The sequence below is a fragment of the Rissa tridactyla genome, chromosome 5, assembly GCF_028500815.1.
Source record: "Rissa tridactyla isolate bRisTri1 chromosome 5, bRisTri1.patW.cur.20221130, whole genome shotgun sequence".
Taxonomy (NCBI): domain Eukaryota; kingdom Metazoa; phylum Chordata; class Aves; order Charadriiformes; family Laridae; genus Rissa; species Rissa tridactyla.
Genome location: NC_071470.1, coordinates 25,029,660 through 25,053,675, shown reverse-complemented (window position 1 = coordinate 25,053,675; position 24,016 = coordinate 25,029,660). Strand labels below are relative to the sequence as shown.

General features: G+C 38.7%; 1 protein-coding gene across 4 annotated transcripts; it reads left to right on the top strand.

The window, feature by feature from the left end:
• The first annotated feature begins 1,772 nt into the window (after positions 1 to 1,772).
• LOC128910295 (ADP-ribosyl cyclase/cyclic ADP-ribose hydrolase 2-like) lies at positions 1,773 to 23,164 on the top strand. Of its 4 annotated transcripts, none has more exons than XR_008466682.1 (10): positions 1,773 to 2,090; positions 5,868 to 5,997; positions 7,093 to 7,228; positions 7,707 to 7,789; positions 8,391 to 8,467; positions 11,601 to 11,693; positions 13,718 to 13,804; positions 14,320 to 14,379; positions 15,938 to 16,091; positions 17,536 to 17,671. XR_008466682.1 is itself a non-coding variant. In XM_054203338.1 (10 exons), exons 2-10 carry the CDS (start codon positions 1,987 to 1,989, stop codon positions 17,648 to 17,650), a joined length of 885 nt encoding a protein of 294 aa, XP_054059313.1. In that variant the 5' UTR covers positions 1,824 to 1,842; positions 1,977 to 1,986; the 3' UTR covers positions 17,651 to 23,164. The 4 variants fall into 4 exon arrangements, 3 of the variants coding, with proteins under 3 accessions (XP_054059312.1, XP_054059314.1, XP_054059313.1); XM_054203338.1 differs by lacking the exon at positions 15,938 to 16,091 and having other exon boundaries at positions 1,824 to 1,842; positions 1,977 to 2,090; positions 17,536 to 23,164; XM_054203337.1 differs by lacking the exon at positions 15,938 to 16,091 and having other exon boundaries at positions 17,536 to 23,163.
• Positions 23,165 to 24,016: the final 852 nt, after the last annotated feature.

Here is a 24,016-nt window from a genome sequence, read left to right as displayed (position 1 = left end):
CTAAGAACATACATTAAAAATGTCTGTGGTGAGTTAGATCAGAGGCCCATTCCGGCCTGATGATGTGTTTCTAGAAGTGGCCAGAGAGGAAAGGGAGCTCGATAGGTGGTGAGATGGTGATCCCAGCAGTTGTTGGACTCATTTCCATTCCCTCTGGGATGTTATGACAGGCCGTCTCTTTTTGCAGAACACCACTGAGCAGCACTCACGTCTGCTTCCCAAAGCTGATGAGTCCTAACCTGGGGTCTCCTTGGAGAAAAGCCATTTCAAAACTCGGTATCCGTCTTTATTTCTTTTTAATTACACTGTATATTTTAAGCAGAACTTTTATTCTTGATGCAAAAATCAGTGACAATTTCTGCCCTGTTCTCTATAGAAGATCACATCAGTGATGCCTCTGGTTTCTGTTAGCCCTGAGATTACTGAGCAAAATTTGGTTGCAGCAAAGTTGATAATAAATTCATTAATTCCCATGGATTACTGCACTTTCTAATCCTGAACCCAAAGCAGTGACTTCAAGCCGTTCGATTAACGTGCTGGTTCCCTGTCAGCATGGGCATGTTTCAGAGAGGTTAGGAAGAGAAATAGGGAGAAAAAGCAAGAGAGAAATAACTGAAATGCAGCATTTGCCATGTCTCCACCATATGAAGCACAACATTGCACATCCATTTCTGGGTAAATCTGGCTTTCCTGAAGAGACTGCTGGAGGAAACAAACCAACTGGCAATCTTTATATCATTTACAGTAGAAATCCATCATCAGCAACTTACTCTATAATTAGCAATGCTTTGCCTTCAGGAAGATCCATCAGCTGAGTACCAGTGCTTCAGTGTAAGCATGACACTATATAAATAAGTACATAAATAATAAAGATGTATATATTCACTGAGGCATGGAGAGTGTTTAATAGAAAGAGAAAAAGAACCAGCATGTTCCTCAAAAACGAGTCCATAGAAAAATTACTCTAAGGTTGAAAAAAATTATTTTTTTTTTTAAAAAGGGAAAAAAGTCATGTGGGTGTATTTGCAGCAGTGTATACCAGAGAGTATTTACACTGAAGATTAGATTAATTGATGCCATTTGATGGTCTAACAAAATACGTAGGGAAGTAAAGCTGGAGGGAGAATGAGAGTAAACAGAAGTTGAAGAGATTTCTTCAGTGCACAGGAACTATTTCTTAATCCTTTTTGTTCTCGTTGTGATTGATTTCTGCCTGCAAGGCGGTTTTTCTCATGAAGAAGACTTTAGAACATGTGTCATCACACCAAAACGTCACTGTCAGTATCCAGTGGAGAGGTGGAAAAAGAACTGACTGTGTTACCCCTATGTGTGATACAAGATCACATGAGAATTTGGGTATTTATGCAATCATTGTTTTATGTGCATATTTCCAATTTTTTTGTTCTTGGTATACATTCCAGCATTTTTTTCAGCCATTAGAGAAATATGTGCAAAAAGTATAGCCCTTTTAAAACGAAAAGAAACTGGTTTAAAACATGTTGCTTGCAAGCTCTTGTGATGTTTTCGGAAGATGTAGCATGGTAATGAGTATTAAGCAAACCTAAGGCATCGAAAATACCGAAGTGGTAAGGGTTTTTTCCTCCCTTTGCTGAAATATGTTGTAATTCTTCCCAGTTATCACCAGGTGGCAATATCATGGCCTTAAAAGTCTATTTTTACTGAAGTGGGGAACAGTTAGCCATGAGGAAGTGATGTATCCTGCTCTGCAATCATTCAGGAAACAGACTAGAGTCCCCAGCAAGGTTCACATTTCCGTCTAACTTCGTCTTTTGTGTACAGAGCTATAGCCAGTATTGAAATTATTAGATGTTAAGCCTCCAGGTTTCTATTTAAATTGTACCATTTAACTCTCCTTTTTTTTTTTTTTTTTTTCAAGAACTTAGGTTGTGTCAAGAATTCATCATGAAGAGCCTTCTTTTGTCTCTCTTACTGTTCTCTGTTCTGTTTATGAACAGCTTCTCAGAAATGCAGGGAAGAAAATGGAAAGGTGAAGGTACAACGCAAAACCTGGAAAGTATTGCCATTGGAAGGTGCTATGACTATATTAGAATTGTGAATCCTGCTGTTGGGTAAGTTTTTGCTTGTTTATGGATTAGTTTTTTATGTTCTGTACAAAATGATTATTAATCAGAAGCCTGATGTTTTGCTCCTAGCCAGGAAAGTAGTGATCCTTTTGAAGCCATATGTTTGTAGCTGTCTGAAAACAAAAAAATGAACTTTGACGGATGTCATGTTAATAAAAGTAGTATATTAAGGCAAGATTTTTAATCCTTCAACTTTTTATTTCACATTTCTCCTCCCCTAGCGCCACAGTGTTCTGTAAGAACACTGCACAGAAATGAGTGGTGGAGATGGGATTTCTGAAGTACCAAATCTGACAGTGCTCCTGGGAAGACCAGCTTTACTTTGCATGCCTTGTTTGTCAGGTCACGAAAGAGGGAAAGCACCACACTTTATTGCTATCCTGTGGTACTGAAAGAGACTGTTTAGCTCATCCACCTGAAAAATCAAGTAGTAATCAACTGCTGAAGTATGATTACCCATGAGCTTTCATTGTCTGTATTAATTACACAGAACTGGAGATAAATCACAGGCTTTGCTAAAATGACCGCTTTTTCTGTCATCCTAACATTGTTTGGGCTTCGGTAAAAAGAAAAAAAAAAAAGGACAGTCTCCTGGGGTTCAGTCCTTTATTCTGCCACTAAAATTTTTCTTGATAGTTTGAAGAGGTATTTGCAGAGGGGGCTTGGCTGTGTTTCTGCAGCACTGAATTGTGGTCTTAAACAGGATTAGATCATGTTGTGTAACATTAGCAAATATTACCTCCTTCCCGCAACCTCCCATTTTCAGTTCCTGCTGCAAAACAGGAAGATACAGGACTGAAAACAGGTTTGTGGCTTTTAACAAAGGCAAACCAATATGTTTCTTCCTAGTAACATTCTTAACTTCTCAGAAGCGTTTTGGTTCATAAAAGTAAAAATCATCCCAATGCCAGTAACACGGTACTAAAATTTCAGCTGAACAATTCAAGTTTGGCAAATTTATAAACATGTCAGAGTGGAAGGTGCCAGTAAACTTTGACACACCTACGGTATAATATATATTATAAACTATGAAAACTTTGATCAGTTAACAGTTGTGTTGGTATATGAAATCTGGTCTTGCAGTAGGTAGAGTTCCTGTTGGAGTTAACAGCAGCTGTCCCTTCATTTATATCTGAAGCAGGACATGACTAATAGTAATACAGAATAGACTAAATTGAGCAACATAAAGCATTGTTACTATGGAATTGTTAACTTTATCGTTAACCAATTTGGGCTTTTAGAAATGTAAATACAATATTCTTGAAAGTATTTCTATATGTCTCATGTTTATGACAGTTTTGTGGTCTAGTTAATCCCCGTGACATTTTCACAATATAAGTTTAAAATTAAGAAGTCTGAACACATTCATTAAGTATCCATTCTCTGAATAGCATGAAGCCAAGCTGGAGATTAGTACTGCTTTCCTGAATAAAGGCCCAAAATGGCATTATAAAAAAGAAAAGCTGCACGATTACTTTAATATTATTATGTTTTTTCTCTTTCCCTTAGGTCTGTAAGCAAATAGTGTAATCTAAACAAAATGGAAATTTCATATTGCACAGCTGCAAAACAGATACTCTAATTATTTATAACCCTTTCTGTTCATTGTCTGTTTCTTAATTGCCCCCAGGCTAGCTTTTACAGAGGCATGGCCACCTGGATAGGTTTTGCCTCTGAATTTATGTGCAAATAGAATAGTTTTTTAAAAATACTTCGCTAACAGAAAAGAAGCTAGCAAAGGCTGTCTTTCCACTGCAACATAGTTAAAACATAAAGATATTTATAGAAACATAAGAAAAACTTTCCCTTACATTAAAACAGAACATGCAACATGGCACTTAGAAGATGCATTTTACAAAATGTTATGGTCATGTAGAAGTGAGGGATTTGAATGAAAATCATTTTGAAATTTTCTAATAGGAGCGTGATGTATAACACAAATGTTCCTGTAATGCATTTCCCCAATATTTTTTATTTGTAGTATATAATGGAAGTTTTGAAAGCATATTTTTTAACTGACTAGTATGAAATAAATCTAATATGACTTAATAGTGTCTATTAAGATTGGAAGGAATTGTCCTGAACTACAGTCCTTCCCCACCCTGTAGTTTCAAAAAGTATTTTTGCCAGCTAAGAAATTTTGAGTAACAGAGCAGAATAATCCTTTTGATTTACAAGATGTTCAAACCTGGATGAGAAGACATGAAGAAAAAAAATGCAATATGTGAATTAACCAGAAAATTACTGCTGGATTCAACTGTCAAGAAAGATGTTAAGAGTTCAGTTGATCATAACTTACAAGTACTAGCATGAATAAGTGTGTGCTTAGAGTAGACAGCTCTTTAGCAGAAAGAGAGATAAGTATACACAGTTGTCAGAAGCTAAGTTTAACAGCTTGAAATCAGACATAGGGTGCAAATCCTTTTATCAAGTCAGGCTATTTAAACATTGGAACTACTGATCAAGGGTCATACTGTATCACTAAAGATTTTCAGATCAAGATCCCGTATTTGCTTACAAAATATTGGGTTTTTTTTAATATAGTTGTTGGAAGCATGACTGGAGATTACTGTAAGAGAATCTGTGGTCTGTTTCCTGCATGGGAGCTACGTAGCTCATCACAAGGGGTCCTTTAACTTTAAAGTATCTGCGACATTCAGCATCACAAAGCAGCTCCTTAAAGAATCCCAGGAGGAGAAGCACTGGCAGAAACCCAGCTGTCTATGGATGACATTAAATGAGCAAAACACTCTTAACGGCAAAGTTTGGTTTACTTATCGGGACTACTGTTGTTCAAGCTACAGCTTTGCAATTACAGCTGTGCGTGTTAGGAATGCTGTGTGCACATAAAATACATTATTCTGTTCTGCAGAGTGTTCCCAGCATAGACATTGTCACACAGTATGTAGGGAAGGTACTGTGGGAAGGTGGTGAAAGCACCAATTTCCTTCTTAATTACTCCAGGCAGGCTCAGAGTTGTGACAGATGAGATCGTGCAAATCCAGAGAGAGAAAACACTCCCATCCCTGGATGGCCTGTCCTGTCCTTCCGCAGGAGATTATTGTCCCCAAGGCAGAGCTGGCAGAAGGGAACCGTTGAAGTGCAGACCCTAGTATCTTATTTCAGGCCTCACTTCACAAGCAGTTTAAATGTTGAATCCTAACGTTCCTGTAGGACTCACAGTCACTGCACAGTGGCAGCACGTGTCCAACAATCACGGTACTCATTCCAACAAGGTAAAGCTGCATAATCCTAGGGCCTATATACAGAAGGCATCTCTCTCTCAAAACCATTATTCTACCATTGAAACTTTTTAGTAACTCCTCCTGCACTTGAATCTGACATTATAAGAGTAGTTTTATATTTCAGTACCTTTGCACATTCAGCTACGCTTTAATTGAAATGGCTTTTTGAATATGGAAGATTTCAAAGTGTTTTCTTTAGTATTTCTATAGTGCTGGGTAGCAAGCTCACTGTGTGTACAGTACCTTCCAAGATTTTTGTTGAATTACTATGTATTTCTAATTCTACATTGTAAATCCTAATATTTCCCTTGCTTTCCTAATCTGCTGCTGTTAGGAGTCAGGAAGAGACGAGATCTATATGCTCTTCCTGGGTTGCAAGTTTTCTACCACCCTGACTTCAGTTTCCTATCTTAAATTTGTGGGGGGTTCAATTTGGGAATTTGAAGAAGTTGTGAACAAATTACTTTCTTGCTGTGCTCTGAAAAAACAATTCTGCTATTTCTTTCAATTATTACAGTGAAAAGAATTGTTCAGAGATATGGGAAGCATTTAAAAATGCATTTATTAACAAGGATCCTTGCAGCATTCTACCTAAGGACTATGAATTATTCATCAACCTGTCATTGCACACAATTCCACCTAACAAGGTAATGATTACTAATGTTATGTTACGAGTCCTGTGACATCCAGCAGATTTTCCATGACACAGTTCACAACTGACCAAGAGTCATTCTGTGGATGACTCATGATTCACTATTTTTGGCCTGTCTGTAGTTTACGAATGAGGCTCAGGCTTGATGGCATTTTTCAATGTGTTTGCATTTATTTTATGCAGTAACTTCTCATCAACTTCTCTGTTTCCATACCAAAGATCCCCCATTTTTCCTGCTGTGCTGGGAGCTCTGTTGTAGTCCCTGAACTTCCACTTCTCCTTTCCCTCAAGTTAGGTGGTCTGCCTGCAAAAACTGTGCCTGCTGTCGTCTTTTGCTTCCACTCCTCACAGCCAAGTCTCAGGGCAATGACATGTTAAACATCAACATGTTAAACAAGCATAAGCAGAAATGAGATAAGACACCGTTATATGCTAGAAAACAGTAAGGGTTTGAGGTGCTGGCAATTGCAGACAACTGTGAAAGTGCAAACACCACAGCTCTTCGTGCCATCGTATCCCATCAGAATGTGTGCTTTGTCCTTCTCTAAAAGGTTGTGCTTTAAGGCAGTTTTTCCTCTAGCACAATTATTCCTTATCTCTAAATGACACAAACTAAACCAATAAATACTCCCGTCAACATAGCTTAATTCATGGAAGGGTTTTGCAAACACAGAAATCGCAGCTACACGAGTGATTTTTTCACACCATAAGCCAACATAGCAGTGTGAGAGAATTTTGGTAAGATATATCTGTCTTATAAATATCTGTCTTCCCTTTTTTCTTCCTTTCCCTAAATCTGTCAGGTGAGGAAGGCAAAGCTAGGGATAACCTTATTGAATATAGGTCTGTCTCCATTCCCATCATGGTATGAATGCCCTCAAGCCTCTAGTGATCAGAATTTACATGACTGTAAAAAAAACAAACTTCTTTCCTCTAAAGAGATAGCTAACATTTCTGGTTATTAGCTTTATTTTGAAAGAAATACCAAAACATGTTTTAAACTGTTTTCAACACCCCGTAATCTCATTGTGTCCACACCCAAATGATGGTTCATTTCTTCTCTATTTTTTTTTCTCCTTTTTTTATATAGTCTCTCTTCTGGGAAAATAATCAGCTGCTAGTCAATGCCTTTGCTGGCAGAGGCCGTCGCTACATGTCTCTGGGTGATACTCTGTTTGGCTTCTTTGCAGATTTTCTGAACTGGTGTGGGCAGGCCGACAGCCCTGGTAAGATGATGAGTGCTATGTTAAACGTCTGTCTGTAAAACCATAATGGAGACTGACTGCTGTGTTCTGGAGGAGCTAATTTTGCTCTCACCCCATGAAAAATTAGGGGTAGCTTCACTGTCACGTTCTCTCCTGTTTTGTGTGAATATTTAACATTGCAGTCAGGGGAACACACAGTGAAATCTAAACAGTGCTGCACAGGAGATAAACCTCACAGTCCTCTGAATGAGGAGCTCTCTGCATCCTAGGTATAGAGTTAGTCAGTTCAGCCAAATTATCGAATCCACAGAATGTCACTGTTTGTGTAAACTGCAAAGGATGGAAAGTCATACAAAAAAATACAACTTCCAGCTTTCAGTGTTATGTCAGACCACCTGCTATGTTCAGTAATGCGCAAATATATTTAATTGCTTTCTAAGGTCACTTTTTATGGCCATTATCATCTCTCTAATAGCACAAATCATGTGCCTTCCTACAGGACTGGACTATGAATCCTGCCCTACCACACAGGAATGCGAAAACAACGCGGTGGAGTCTTTCTGGAGGATGGCCTCAATCACTGTAAGTAGTGCGTGACTTCAGACATTAGTGTGTCCTGGGTGGTTCAGGAAAACATGGCTGGATTAAAACAGATTTAAGTCTGTAACTGTGCTAGATTATTTCTTCTGATACAAATACATTTTTTTAGCCTGGAAATAGTGTCTTAGCAAGAGCAACCTAACTTTCACCTTAGCTAGATAATGTGTTAAAATTCTGCGTTAGCTTTGTTAATATATATTAAGCATATACTAAGCACAATAAGCACACTAGTTGTCTACTGAATACAGGTCCTAAGTGACATTCGACAGCCTTGGTGAAAACCCTTTATTCATAGATCAAACCCAACACGGAGTGCCAAAATGCTTTCTTCCTATGCTGAAGTAACTATTTATAGGTGCGAGAAAATAGTTTGAGAAGATGCATTGAATTAATGCGTTGGCTATTTAGTTCTTTCTGCTGCTGTGACCTGCTAGGGTGGTAGTTTCATATTATTTTCAGAATTCTGATATTCTTCTTGGTAAAATTCTTTCCTTGGTCATTTTTGCTTGCAATACAATACCAAATCATATGACAAGTGTGTAAGATGAGTTCTGAAAAAAAATATAATTGTTATGTATTGCAGTATGCACAGCAGAGTTCTGGGGTGATACACGTCTTATTGAATGGTTCTTCTGTTGGAGGAGCTTATCCAGACCCAGGGTAAGAAAACTGACTTATTTATGTGTACAAGGTCTGATGCCGGCAAAAAAAAAGGTCAACCAGTTGTTTGGGTCTTCTGCTGCCCAAAGCATGGCTGAAACAGCCTGTTACATCAAAGTCTGCTGAGTTGTGGGGACAACTGCTAATTGCCCCCAGCTGTAGGAATTAAAATGAAATTGATGGAAAGAATCCTTTTGACTCTTGCATTTTACAAACTGCTGTGGCGAGCAGGATAAACGCTCTTTGAAAGCAGCCTTCAAGCTAGCCAACATACTGGGACAAAATGTGTATGTCTTAAAAAAAATGACTGTTACAAAATTTCTATTCAGGAACACCTCCAAGGAGAGGACGTTACAGGGAACATAGCCTCTGTCAGGCCTAGGAGAAAACTTTGTAAGTTGTCTAGTGAAGGTGCTTGGTCCTGCTATTTCTCCATGACCAAGAGAAGAAGGTAGCTTGAGATCCACTGTGTATTAAGAAAGCAAAAAAGATCATTGAGAAGGGTAATAGCAAGGATTAGCTTCCTCTTCTCCTTACTCCGTCGTATATTAAGGACAGATGTATTTTCCCTGATTTATAGGTGTACCACTATGCAGAAGTTCATCTAAGCTTATAATGAAAATTTGTTGTAAAAATACACCCATAAGAACTTTTACTGAATATGTGGCTGTAGCAACTGCCTACCTTTGATGAAAAATTCATCTTTCCTCACCTCAGCAACCGTCCTGTCCAAGGCAGATCAAAAAAACATCTTTAAAAGCCCCATAGAACAGATCCTACTCCTGTGTGCTCACTGAGGACTAAAAATAATCATTGAAAACTTAATTTTATCTCTAGATAGGAGAGAAACAGGAACCATCTGTTCCAAAACCCCTACTACCTACTTACCTGCACCCCCCAAAAGGTCCATCTCTGTACACAGCTTTCAGCTAATCAAGATGACTTATATGGTCTCCTTGGGTTGGTCAAGTGGTCAGCTGGGATTGATTCTTATGCAGATGATAATACCTGGCAGTCTATCAATGCACAGATTCCCGTATAGAGTCCTTATTTCAGAAACAGATTCCTTATTTCTGTTAATCTACAGATTCCTTATTTCAGAAACCTATTACGCATAAATTAATTTTTTCCACCAGTTCCCCGGGTTACCTGCCTGGTGGTATTGTGAGCAGTGAAATCTCCATAACTGGAACACAACCTGCCATGAAAAAAACCCAAAGCCAGTTACTCCATCTGTTTTATTTGCTGTGTATCTTTTGTCCCATTTATAACTGAATTCATTTAAGAGATCTTGTTTGAAAGAGGCTTAGAGTTGAATAGTTAACAGCAGAAGGTAATGTGAAAGGTCTACCTGTTTTCCTAAACATCTCTTGTCTGTTTTCAGGCATTTCAAAGCCACTTCCAAAGTTTATCCTGCATTAGAGTTTGTACACTTAAATCATCATTAAGTCACCTGTTACCATTTCGGTTAAGGTTTATTTCTCACTTCACTGCAAAATAACTTTGCTCATCCACACAGTATGAATTTAGTTGGCAGACTTCTTTAATAATATTAGTCTTTTCAAAAATTGGTTTACTGAAGCCAATTGTACAGTGCTTTTCCACAGTTTCTGACTCCTCTAGTTAAAGATTTATTTATCTTTTGGAGAAAGCTGCATTTTTGCTGGCAATAACATATGCATGAATGGGCAAATAAGTTAAAAAAATTGGAATCTTTATTTTTTGTTGTCTTTTCACTATGTGTTTAAGACAGGCTTGGACACCTTGGACAGATCGGCAACCCTGCTGTTGCGGCTACTGGTCTCTGGTTAGCCACCGCTAACTGGAGTTGACCAGAGAGGGAAACTGTTGGTATTCGCCTCCTCATATTCCACTTCTTCAGAAGTTTAAATTTAACTTGGTAACTTCATGAATGGGTCTCAGCTGGCTGCCAACAGAGCTTCCACACCAAAGCACCAGTAGTTTGCCTGCAGGCACCAGGGGGACAGAGTGGTGGTCACATTGACATCACTGGTCTCATCCAGGAGGTGACAACTAACAGTCCCTTCTAGTCTGGGGGGTGGGTCTCAGAGCATTTGAGGTGGCTAAGAGACACTGCAGCCCAGATGTAGACATTTAAGAAGACCCATTATAGGCAAATTAGAGCACATACTTAGGCTCAGGCTTGGACCAAGCATTCAGTGGAGACACGGCCCTTACAAGATTTCTGAGGGGAAAAAAAAGGAATTAAGAGGTTGGAAGTCATTACAGTACATCTTGCTGGAAGGGTTAGAAATCTGTGGCTTTGAAATGCCTGCGTCTCATAGAAAATTAAATTCAGGGTGGTGAGACACTGGCACAGGTTGCCCAGAGAAGCTGTGAGTGCCCCATCCCTGGAAGTGTTCAAGGCCAGGCTGGATGGGGCTTTGAGCAGCCTGGTCTAGTGGGAGGTGTCCCTGCCTAGGGCAGGGGGGTTGGAACTAGATGATCTTTAAGGTCTCTTCCAACCCAAACCATTCTATGATTCTATTATTTAGTTGCCATTTTATTATTTTAATTGTTATTTAAATACCTATCAAAGTCAATTTACACAAAGCAATAAAGTGGAAAATTCCCTAGGCGAAGGATGGACATGTCTAGAAGTTTCTCCTTTATGGTCTTATATATCCTAGACAAATACTTCATTTTACTGTTGCTGTGATTTTGTACCTAAAATATATATTTGTCTTGAGGCTGTTGTTATTTTTTTATTTAAAGCAAAATTGTATTGTATGTAAAAGCTATAACTACAAGAATGACTTTTTTCTTTCTTACTAAATATCAAATGCTTTTTGGTTTGCTTTTGCCTTTTTTAAACTTCACTTAAATTTGGTTCACCTCTGAGTTGTAACTTTTTTTCAGCTGAGCCCCTCTAAGATGAAGAATATGAAAACAAAGCTTCTGATTAAATGCCTTTGACCTTTGAGGACATTCAGAATGTGAATCAGATTTTTTCTTCTTTGTGTTGAGTCTGATTGTAATCAGAAGATATAAATGTAAAATTGAGTAACGCCATATATCACAGAAGGATCAGAGCCTTGATTAATGCAAAGGGGAAAAAGATTATTTCTTTTTCGTGTTTTTTATAGTTCTAAAAATTTGTTTCTTGAATCAGTTTTTTTGCAGATTATGAAATACCTAATCTACAGAAAGACAAAATCTCACAAATTGTCATCTGGGTTGTGGATGATATTGAAGGAGCAGATATGTAAGTTATGTCTTCAAAAAAACTTAATTACTCCTTTTTGGACCTGTCTTTAAAAATTCACCTTATCTTTCAGTTTGATTATGTTTTCATAGCAATTAAACTAAAAATATTTTAGATGCTTTCACTAACACAGAAGGCAAACCCTGCCGTTCCCAAAGAGTATAGAAATACCGGAATTAGACAAAATATAAATTCTAATATTAGGTCTGGAGTCCACTCTTAGTTAGAGAGATGTGTGTGTGGATCTCAGATCTTGAGTGAACTTGTAGCACATACAGGTTCACCAAGAAAAGCATCAATCTGAGTTTTAGATTAAATGCTGACATGAAATATTTCTTTCGCCTTGCCATATGCCTTCTTTTCAATTTCACCTGTCATCTTAACTGTTTGAAAACTAGTAGAAGCAGAGAAATACCACTGGGGGCTCGTCTTCTCTCAGTACTTAAAATCAAGCTAATAGTAAAAAGTAGGCTTTAAAATGGTCTAATTTTGCTGTTAATTTAATTTAAAAAACCCAAACAAACAATAAACAATACAAAACAGATTAGTCCAAACAGAATGGCCTGTTGGTAGATAGCCAAAGATAGTGACAATTTTCAACAGAAACATAATGGAAAATGGACTGTGAAGTTGAAAAAATGAATTCATTAGGCCAGAAATTAGGCCTAGTTTCGGACTGATTAAAGGAAGAAGTAAATAGTCTGTTCATTATAGCTTTTGTGGGGTCCCTACAAATGTACATAGATGAGTCGGGGGTAGAGGAGCAGAGGAAGTCAGTTTTATCCCAACCATCTGCAGGGTCCCTGCAGTTTAATATAACCTGGTGGCACTTCATTGGTGTTAAAACTGCCCTGGCTGAAAAGTCCAGAGAAATGGTCTCAGATGTCACTATATCCACCACTGGTCACTGCATCCCAGATGTCATCTGCAGTCTTACGAGCATGAGGCTTCTGTTCTTGCTACTCGATGCTTTTCAGTTGCATCCATTCGTTTTGTGTCATTTCCCTTTCACATCTCATCTCTTCTCTTTCCTATCTCCTTTTGCTTCTCTTTCATTCAGTTTTGGCATGGCCAACCCAGACCACATATTTTACCGTAGTGCTGCGGAGTCTATGAAGCATAGTTCAGATTAGCATTTCTCAGCCTTTCTCTTTAAATCAAAGAATCATACCCTTTTGAAAAAAAAACCACCATACAGCTCACCTCTGCAAAGGTCACCCTTATTACAATGAAAAATTAAGAAAAGCACTGGATGTTAATTTACCTTTCAGTTTGTGCTTGTCTGGATGCAAGGGAATATTTGTGTATTTTTATTAATTGCTTTTCCGATTATTTTGTTGGTCCCCATATGATTTCTTTAGAGTCATGAGTATTTAGTGACCAATGTGTAAGTAGCACTGACCTTAATACTTGACATTGGTGCAAGTTTTAGAGGTCTCAGTAGGTTCTATACTATGCTAAACTTTCTTTTGCTAATTGGACCACAAATCAAAAAATCAGTGCTAGACACAAGCTGTGTTTAGGACTGTTTCTGGTTTTTTCTCTCTCCTTGTGTTTTTCTATAGTTCTGTATTCAAGAAAGAGGACAAGCTTCTAACAACAGGAATAATTCTAATTAATTATAACCAACTTATTCTGTAAAGCCAGCTAGCATCAACTTTAGCACTACCTAAATAGCTGCCAAAGAATATTACAAATGAAACATTTATTATTTTACAAAATTATTTAGCTCTTTTTCTGTTTGTCTAGTGAAGTGTTAAAGGTGGAAATATTGGTTAATAGAATCTGCAAATGCTACACTGGCTGAAGCCAATCTTCCAGTCTCTGCAAACTGACTATAAAATATTAAATGACTGTAAGAAAATGAAGCATTATAAATGGCAATGTACACCAGTTTTCCATAGGTGTTAAGGAGTATAGAAGAGGCAAAGTAATGGGGATTTACTTTACTAATTCCATCGAGTTCAGTGAAAGGAAATTAGATAATAAAAGACTTGCAATAATATTAAAATGCTTTCTCACAGAGATTCCTGTGGAACTCATACTGTAAAGATATTAGAAAACAGGCTGAAAGCCCTTGGTTATGATGTCACCTGCACTGACAATTACAAGTAAGTGAAGATCGTTCATTAATATGCCATATTTGCAGAAGCATGTATTTTAAATGATTTCTTAACTTCTGATACTTAAGTGCCATTAATGTTGTGTCTTCAGTAGGAGACTGAAACGTTGGAGGGGTGATGTCACATTTTTCAGCCTTAGCATTTTTCACCCATGAATTGAACAAAACACTACACCGTATTGTATAACTGTATAATTAAGTGGAACGTTTTACTTACCCAATGTCAGACACAGAAGATGGCCTCATGTATTCCACTTCACTGTAAAATCTTTATTTGGATTGAAAAATCTGAACAACAGTTAAAAACACTGTTGGATGTCTGCAGAATTGTTAGTTATTCACAGTAGTATTCACAGCTGTAGTTATTCACAGCAGATTTTAAGATAAATGTAATTGAAGGGAAACTTTAGACACGATAGTACTGTTAGAGTTTGTTTTGTTTTTTCATTTGGTTTCCTAAGTTTTCTGCCTGAAAGATGCTAAATAAAATTATATTTTCCACAGGTCTGTAATGTTCTTACTTTGCCTGGATCACCCTGATGATTCTAAGTGTACCCTTTCATCGTAAGTAAAATAAGTTCAGTCCATCATCAGTGTCATTACAATCAAATAAATAATGCAGAAATCAACAGTTTGACAGATTCCACCTCTATCATCTATTATATATCACCCATACACAATATACAGTATTCTTGAATTTATTACTTACTGTGTATTGAGTATTTCTATCTACAAATTGTGCATAATTGTCTGTGAGCAGCTGCTATTCCAAATTAGGTGTTAATCAGTTCTAATAGATCACACAGCCATACTGTATATCACTCATGGTATGAATGAAGTTTGTAAATATCAGTGTTCTGATGCAAAATCTATTACAAATTTGAAATTGCTTTTATTAATATTCTTCCTTGAACAATGAAATAGTAGGTCAAACGGCAACAGACCTAAAGGACACTTCTCCAGTTACTGGAACTTTTCGTTCCAAATTTTGAGGAAGTTTCTTTTTAATCTTCCATTTTGTGTGCACACACAATTTCTATATTTTAACGTATTTACCTTGGGCCAGTAGGTTATCTGCAGAGAATGCAGATTATATCCAAGATACAACTTTCTTAATTAGCAAGCATCACTCCCAATAGTTTTAATAGTTTCCTTTCCTATCCATATTTTTCTTTATTGTATAAAGAGGATTAGATTAATTTATGATGCATTTCAGTGAATTTACAGTAAAGATGACTGTTTTCAGTTGTGGCTAAATTTCATAATCTATATGCTGTTGCACATATAGGTACACATAAGGTACTTGAACATCTGAATGTGAAAACGTCCTCACAGTTTGGAAAGTTGCAGGATCCATAAAAGTTGAAGGATGCATAAAAGTTGTTCTCTAGTTATATTACTTTTATGCGTAATCCATACATCTGGCCACATCCTATCTCCCACTGTCCTTTCTGCCATAATTCAAGCACCTGAAAATATTTTGTGTGTTAATACCTACCTAATGCTGCAACGATAACTTCTGCTATGAAAAACCTGATTTGCTGTCCCTGGTTATGGCAGCAGAGAGGTGCGACTCCTGCTTGCCTGCCTTGCAGTGTGTGGCAGTAGTGCTTCATGCAGTACAGAAAAGGAGGCGTATATCACTTTCTGTAGCATATGTTCGGTTTTTAATATACCCTTACAGAGAAAGTGAGTATTCTTTTTTTGTACTGGTCACTGAAAGCTTTCACTCATCTTGTGATGCAACAACATTTATTCTTACATCCAAATTATATCCCAGCACCAACATATAAATGTGTGATGAAAACAGTGGCATTGTAGATACCACTGATATCTCCAGAGTCCTTCTAGGTAGCTGATCATAGAACAGGCTTCCAGCCGTGTTAAGGCATTTGTTTGTTACTAGATACCTTGCATGGTGGATTAAAATAGGGTTTCCTTGTTCTGCCAGTGAACGGTAAAGCTTTTGTTCATGTGTCAAAGGAAAATACGGTTGTCCTATGCAAAATCACATCTGTGAACGTGATGACAATGTTAACAAACTAGAGGAAAAAGCACTTTACAGGACTTTAAAACATATAATACTGTGACCTCTTAACAGAAGATTTTTCTCTTCTCCCAGGTTTTAAACGATTTCCCTCAAAGTTTTGTGATGTGGGTACATTCCTCAGCTGAGGAAATGTGGATGAAAAGGCTTTTGGAAACCATTAATGTATTTTTCTTTCACCTAAGGGATGAGCATACCAGTTCTCCACTATTACCACATAGCGCTTGCAGTATGTAAGCAGGGGAGCAGCCACCCCTTCCTTTCCATCTATGTCGGTACTTAAATTAACATGATCACTAGCGTATTCTAAGCACCAGTTTCATCCTTTCCTGGGGTAACTCCTAAGCAACTCAGCTGTTATGATCCTCCTTCGGAAATGTTTCCTTGTGTCTTTCTGTTTCTTCCTGAGCCTTCTATTCCCTCCTGTATGCATGACAATGTAATAGCCTTGATTCACTTCTCATCTATGTTATCCCTAATCAAGACAGAGCTTCCCAATCGGAATGCTAACTATCATTGCCTCTCCCTGAAATGTAAGTGGCTAAAAATACTTTAAGCCAATGAATACTTACACTCTTCTCCAAATTATTTACTTCTCTGCAATAAATAACATCTCCATTGAAATTAGATGCCCTTTCAGAAAGATCCTTAAGCAGATGTATATAAATTATTTGATGATTATCTTCTAGATTTGTTTTCTCTGTTTTCCCCACCCTCTGATGGTCCATTAACTGACATGGGAAGAGTTTCGTCAGTAGTGGTATCACTTTTAAGAGCGTGCCTCTGTTAAGAAAAGGCTTCCTTTGCATAGTGTGTGCTCAGTGTACACATGTTACATTTTCATCCTTCCATAATAAATAGCGAGAGTAGGCATGCAGGCTCTGTGGCATCCCCTTTCACAATGGCCATTTGCTGTTACAAGACCGATAGTTGGCTTCTCAGCCTCCGGAGAATCATGTCCCGAGCCCAAAAACGTCAGAGTTGTGCAAGTGACTGCTTTTTGTCACCACAGCTCCCGTTACATCAGCATACCAAAGGAGAGGCTGTGTCAGGGTAGCAGAGGGATGGCTTGAATGTGCTGAAGTGTGCTTGGGGCTTACTGGGTAGTCATAGTGCCCCTTGACTCCTCTCCGGACTTGAACTACGGTCTATGTCAATTGGTTCGTTGACACCCTGTTTGCCAAGAACTTGTAAGTAAAAAAATACCCACTAGATGGCACAGGTGGCTTACAGACATAAGCAGAAAGGAAGCCAGATGCAATCTATTAGTAGTGGTATTTATTACTTGCATTATTGCAGTGTCAGGGAGACTTAGAAATGGATATGGATACTGTCGTATGAAGTGCTGTAAAAATATAGACCTCTAGGAACACTGCGGCCTAGAAGAGCTCTATACAATCTCAAGAATAAGGCCAGAGACAGTAAATGGATGTGGAGAGACAAGGAGGCTCAGGTATTAAGGTAGAAAGGAGCGTTCCCAGGGTTTGGCACACAGATATCCCGTTTATAAAATCATGACAGCCAAAAGGAATCTGGTGACGAGCTCTTACAAAGAAACTTCTAGCTTAGCACTTGGACGGCAAACTTCATCCTTGGCAACAAACCCCTGATATTTAAAAGAATCCTAACTCAGCTCTGTGCTGTGAACATCCTGTTTGTTTTCTTTTCTTTAGATCTGCACCAGCAGCACAAAGAGGACCTATATCTTCAAACAGAGGAGGCAGCTGGAACAAGCTCATGTTTGTTTCTTTTGTAGGCTTTTTGTTCAGATTTGCTTTAGTGTACTAAGTTAATCAAGTGAATCCATATCCTCTGTTTGCCTTAGCTGGCTAGAAATTTGGCTTTAATTAATTTCTAACTGCAATTTTACCCTAGTTCTGGGACTGGCAAACCTGCATATTAAAACACTGCATATTTCTATCTAGATGCCAACTACTTTTAATATCAAAAATTATTCTACTGCTTCTAGGAAGCCTCACCCTTCCTTTCCTTTTCTTGAATAGAAGAAATCTATTGCTGTTTCCCCTTATCCTTATTCTCCAGAATTAAACTAAGACTAATACTTCCTGTTCACATATTTCAGAAAGAAAAGTGAAACTATGCCTGTCATACATCTCCCACACAGCTTGCTTGTTTGGAAAAACAATCCTAGCATTTGGCCGTGGAAACTAAATGTCTGATTTTCGTGTATTGGGAAGGGGAACTATGAATTCAGACGAGATAGAGCTTAGCTTGCTTACTTGGTACAGTGGAAAAATTAAACTCATTTTCATAAGGGGTCCAGTACTTGGGCCAAACTTACCTGAAACTATCATAAAGAGAGGTTCTGGCTTGCATACTTCCATACAGCATTTTACCACATATTATTGATTGCTTCATCATCCACACAGCTGTTCCTCAGCTGGCATTTTCCTGGCCAGTGGGTAGCCAATAGTCAGGAATACCGGGGTCTAGAAAGCTCCATGGGTTTTCCACCATGATGTGATTTATGGCGTATCAAATTCAGACAAGAACCTGCCAAGTCAGACATCTGCCTGCTTGCAGTGAACTCGGTTAGCATGCTTCAGAATATATTGAGGAGACAGCAGATGCCATCTTGAAGATCTCTTGTGTTACTTCTGTGAATTATCTACGTGTTCCAGCTAGGTGCTCCTCTAAACCACCAAGACATCCAGCTACCAAGATGACACAGAAATCTTTGGAAAAAAATAGTTGTTCTTGTAGAAAAATAACTTTTAAGTAGAATTTTGCTGCCCATTCTCTGTTAGCTTCTGTATTATTTATTTTATTTGTGTTTGTATTAGCTGGTTGTCAGGAAACTGGAATAGGATATTCCTGTTATCTCAGTGCATCTGATTTAGGACTCCATAGTAGATTTATGTCCTTTCAATCCCTGTTCAATCCCTGGTACAACTATATCATGTTGTATGTTTGAAAGATAAAATAACTAAAATATGTTGTTGTTGCTTATTTGTCTGGCTTCCATTCCTGTAATAATCTTTAATTTGGTTTTAATGCAAACCCCTTTACACACATAGTTGTGTTTGCCTGTGTCACAGCGGGGTTTAGGCTCCAGCTTGAAGGATTTTTGTGTCTGTTTCAGACACTTGTAAAAGTACCGAAATCAGAAGTTAAAATCTGGGCTGTATTATGCCTCAAAATCTTTCCTTGCCTATGCTGAAACGTTAGTCCTTTGATTAGTTCCTTCAACATCCTCCTCATTTTTATTGCTTGTTTGGGAGAACTTTGTAGAGTGGAGCTGATGGTTGGACTCGATGATCCCAAGGGTCTTTTCCAACCTAAATGATTCTATGATTCTATGATTCTATGATGCTGTCCTTAGCAGCTGCCAGAATAAGAGAGGGATCTGTTTGTAACACAGACACAGCTCAGGTAACTAAAGCCAAGCAATTTTGATCAGTCTTCTATTTGTCCACAGCAGATCACATCATGACACATTTTGGACCGCAGGCTGTGGAGTGCATATGAGGCTCACAGATAGGTGTCCCAGCCCTCGTTTGGTTGAGTGTTGTCCTACCCATTGACCTGTGTATTATAGTGTGTCCGAGATTCAGAGAATAGCTTAATACCATTAACAAGCCATATGCCTCTTAGGCAACTTCCATCCACAAGCCAAGCACCCCAGATGGCCAACTTTTGCTTTCCAGCCTATGAAAACTTTCCAGCCCCTGGATGCAATCCACTCCAGCAGCGCAGGCAGTGCTGGCCATTGCGTATGATACCAAACACACTGTAGGAAGTGCTACATAATTCTGTTTTGAAAAAACAGTAAAATACAAAGTAGCATAGATATGATTCAAATAATTTTAGGTTATTTACTGCATAACCTTATATGAAGAACAACACACTCAGAAACCTCTTGCAGTGTTTTCATATTTCTAATGTTCTTGCCTCTTTTCCCATTCCTTCAACTCAGTATCAAAGGCAGCAATTTTTTTTCAATATCTTTTGAATAAAATGTCTCAAACTTGCTGGAAAGGCTTGCGAAGATCTGTAGATTTTTAGCTAACCAACTAATACATCTGGGAAAAAAAAGAAGGCAAAGTTTTAGATATATAGGCTTCCTGAAATCTTAAAGGCAGGAAATTCCATGCTGAGTGTGGATCAGTTGTTCCAAGTTTAATATAATGGTTTTAATCTGTGCAAAAGAACAGTGTGACTGGCATCTTGGAAGCAGAGGTGCAGAAGTGTCAGCAAATTGAGAAACAATAGGGTCATTTGTTACTCCTGGAGGGAAAGACATGAACAAAAAGTTGTGAGCAAGAGAATCCCTTATATCTTTCTTTTTTTATTTACTTCTACATCTGCAAAGTGTGCAAATAGTGCTATTTACACATATATTTTACGCTTAGTGGTGAGAATCAGCTACATATGCCTGTGCTCTTGTCTTGAACACTCAGTAAATGTTCTGATTAGCAATGTCTCGTGTAACAGCTGTTGCAAATTTGGAGAAATCATCATATCTAAAAGGCATCTGCCCTTCTACCTAAACTCATGCAAGCCTGCTAGTGGTCAGCAGGGTGCTTCAAATATGGCTTCAGAATGTTTCATACAGTCATACTTCTACTAGCAGCACTGCAAAAACAGCTGTTTCCAGACCTGAATTCAAGGGGGAAAATGTTGACTATGAAAACATTATGTATGTCACTTCATTTTGAATCCCGTTGGATGCCACAATCCTGTGTAGATCTGTTAATATCCAACTACTCGGGGCGACTGAAAGCATCATGTACAGGAGCATTACAAGGCGATCGGCATTTCTGCAAACACACCTGTGGAAGCCGCTGATACTAAGGTAGTATTTCGTGCCTTTGCCCGTTTTGTGGATCACTGAAGAACTCAGTTATGTCGTACTTTTCATTCCTATATAGAAATAGGTATAAACCCCCCTTCTGCTAACCTACTTCCTTTTTCTTTATTTTTTTGCTGCTGCATGTGTTCTAGTCAGTGTCTCTGACAAAAGCCGAACTCTAGTTCATAATAATTCATTTTTTCAGCTTGTATGTGCATGCACACATATAGATCTGCTCATACCTGCTCTGTCTACTTTTAAATGCAAACTCTGGGGTGCTCTGGAGTAAGAAGTTATGAGAATAAAGCAAGGACAGCTTGTTCACCTCTCTGTTCTTTTTATACTGCTGGTGTTTATTTTTGTCATATTGGCCTTGATGTGATATTCAGCTGACACGACTGTGTTTCTGATCAGCAATCTCAGATGTAGTGAAACTTGAATTTAAACCTCAACAAGTTGTGTAATACTTATTGTTCAAAGAAAGCTAACTTTCTCGATAGTTTTCCTTTCAATTGGATGAGCTAGAAATAATTCTGCTGTATTCTGCTTCAACAATAGAGAGTGTAAAGTGCTTTTAGCAGAGCCAAGAACTTTGGTTTAAAATAGCGCAGTGTGGGGAGGCACAGCATCTTAATTTAGGCAAATGTTAGGGTGGCTCAAGCACTTTAGAAGTGTTTTTCTGATTTTCAGGTTTTTCCTAATTCCAGCTTCTGCGCAGTCTAGATTTATTCATAAATGTACTTACTTATTTAAGAGGTGAAGAATATAATCTGCCAGATTTTATTTATAATCTGCAGGCATTTCATTTCCTACTGTTCCCTGTGAATTAAAAAAGGCAGGCTCAGAGCAGACCCTGATGCCCTTACTATAGCAGCACAGTTCAAGTGCAGGCTGGCAGAGAGAGGAGCGCAGGGAACTGGAGGCTGGGAGCGTGGCACATACGTACCCTCACACCGTGCCAGGGTGTCCACCCTGCCCGGGCAGCCCCTCTTCGCCCACCTTCTCCTCTCTTTCCTGCCACTCGCAGCAAAGGTGAACCTGACCTCAGTGCAGATGAGTTACTTCGTATTTTTAGCAGAGGGTGTGAGTGGAAAATTGCGATGTTGGAAGTTTTATAGAAGGAAAATGAAAGAGGGAATTATATTTAATAATACACATCGCCTTTAAGTAATAGGCACTGAAGTAAAGTAACTAATCCTTGACTTGCGACCATTTGAGTAGGAATACCTCTGCGCTATGGAAGCAGTAAGTGTGGTTAAGTTCCCAAAGTGCAGGCAGAGGGGATGCTCCAGAACTGTGTATCTGGAGTAACTCGAGTTATACCATTAGTTACAATAATTAAGAAAGACCTAGCATTTTTTCATCCAGTAACTGTGTTTGCCTGGGCAGCTCTTAGTGATTACATCTGATACAGTCTGATATCAGGTGCTAATGAGTGCTTGGATAAATAATTAACAAGGAATGTCAGGTATTGCAGGCGTAGGATGATATGTCAAGAATCTGGATCACCAAACTGCAGGAGGACCCTTTTTTTTGCCATTTGCAACAGGTAAAGTCAAGTAAATGACAGGTATTCTATATGGTATGCTAAGCCAGGGTACAGATCTGGAAAAGCTCCTAGGTCACAGTATACCACTTTGAAGAGCAGCCAGTGAAGAAGCAAATGAGCAGAAATAAGTATTCGATCAAAATCTTGCAATCTCAAATCCCAACTGTATGACATGCTGGCCAGTGTCACGCTTCATTCTACTCCGCCTTTTGTTTTAATGAAAGATGCCAGAAAATCCAGCGTTGGCATTTCCACAAAGCAGAATGAATGCTCTGGGCTTTCACCATGAATTTTCTGTCATGACTGCCCATTAGCGTGGGGTAAATACAAAAAGAGATGCTGGAATAATATGAAAAAGAAGTGATGGCAAGCGAAATATATGTTATATATCATGGAAAAAGAAGAACAGTAAGAATAACAAATAAACTAGGAAGCCACAGCATCAAATCCTGGACAAATATTTATATGTGTGTGTATAAAAGCATATTTTGTATAGCTGGCAAGCAGGAAAGATCTTGTTTTTCAAGTTTCTTGTTTTTTGACCTTTGAACCATCACATGGAGCCTTTCCAAGTGGCAGATCTACCCCCTACAGTTCTTTTAGGAGAATTTTTGCAATTTACACACTCCTGTGCTTGCAGAGCATACTTCTGTATCAACTTTGTTTCCTTGGCTGCCTCGGTGGGATGGGAGCCTGCTGGGTATTTCCCTTCAGAATGTGTGAGCAGCATAATAATTGGTATTGGGCAGCAAACAAGCACTCGATTTCATGAAAGTCGGTGAGGTTACTGCATTTGCTTTTCCTCTGCACTAAAACTAAACCTTGAAAAAATTTTGCACAAAAAAAGTACAGCAACCTCATCAGAAATCATGGTAAGATCCCTCACTGCTGGATCGTAGCTTTGGTATAGCTCCCACTTTCTTGCAAACTCTTCTATTGCAGCTGTTCCATTTTGTATAAATTAAACATGTCTTGAATTAAGAAATATTTTCTTCATAGCCTATTCATGTTGAATGCGTGATTCGTTAAATGTGGGTGCCCTTCTCTGTATATTAGTGCTTTAAACCCTATACCTTTGAATATGGTTTGTTGTTTTTTTTAAATTTGCCCAGGACATCATTTTCTGACATGTCTAAATAGGCATATGAAAACCAGGTGAAGGTGATACAGAAGAATGAAGCGACCCATTTCCTCAAACTGTTCTGGAGCTACTCCACAGCTTGTGTCCCCACTCCAGCCCCTTCCCCACCAGCAGTGTGTTCCTTCGTAGGGGATCTCTTGGCACGTGGCCTTGCTCCCTGAGAAAATCAATGCACAAACCCTGGCTATGTCTTTGTTTTGTTACAAACCCACCACTTTGTCTGAGAAAGAAATTGGGAACTGCAAAATGCAAAAAAAAAAAAAACAAAAAAAAAAAAACAGCACTTGTGACAGCAGGAAATCCTTCAGGCAGCAGCAAAGCTTCAGAAGCACCTGTACAAGCACCAGGCTCTCCAAGCGAAGGGAAGGGAGCAGATGGCCTGACACTCAAGAGAGCCAGCCAAGGGAAACAAGCACAGAAATGGGAGGAAGAAGCTCGGTCCAAAGAGGGAGAATGTTTTGGACCCCTTGGGATCTTTGTTTGTGATAAACAAAGAAAAAAAATCAGTCATTAGTGTGTGTTGCCCTGTCCCACGCTGAGCAGCACAGCCAGTGCTGTCATGGCTCCAACTGGCTCCAAGCGAGCTCGCACAGCAGTGAGCGGAGAAGCAAGTGCTAATCGGACAGACTCGGGCAAAGGAACTAGGCTGTG

Excerpts from the sequence above, each read along its gene's own strand:
- LOC128910295 (XM_054203337.1), top strand. The coding sequence starts at position 1,924 with ATGAAGAGCCTTCTTTTGTCTCTCTTACTGTTCTCTGTTCTGTTTATG. Across the intron at positions 2,091-5,867 it reads ATTGTGAATCCTGCTGTTGG|TGAAAAGAATTGTTCAGAGA; the intron begins GTAAGTTTTTGC and ends CAATTATTACAG. Across the intron at positions 5,998-7,092 it reads ACACAATTCCACCTAACAAG|TCTCTCTTCTGGGAAAATAA; the intron begins GTAATGATTACT and ends TTTTTTATATAG.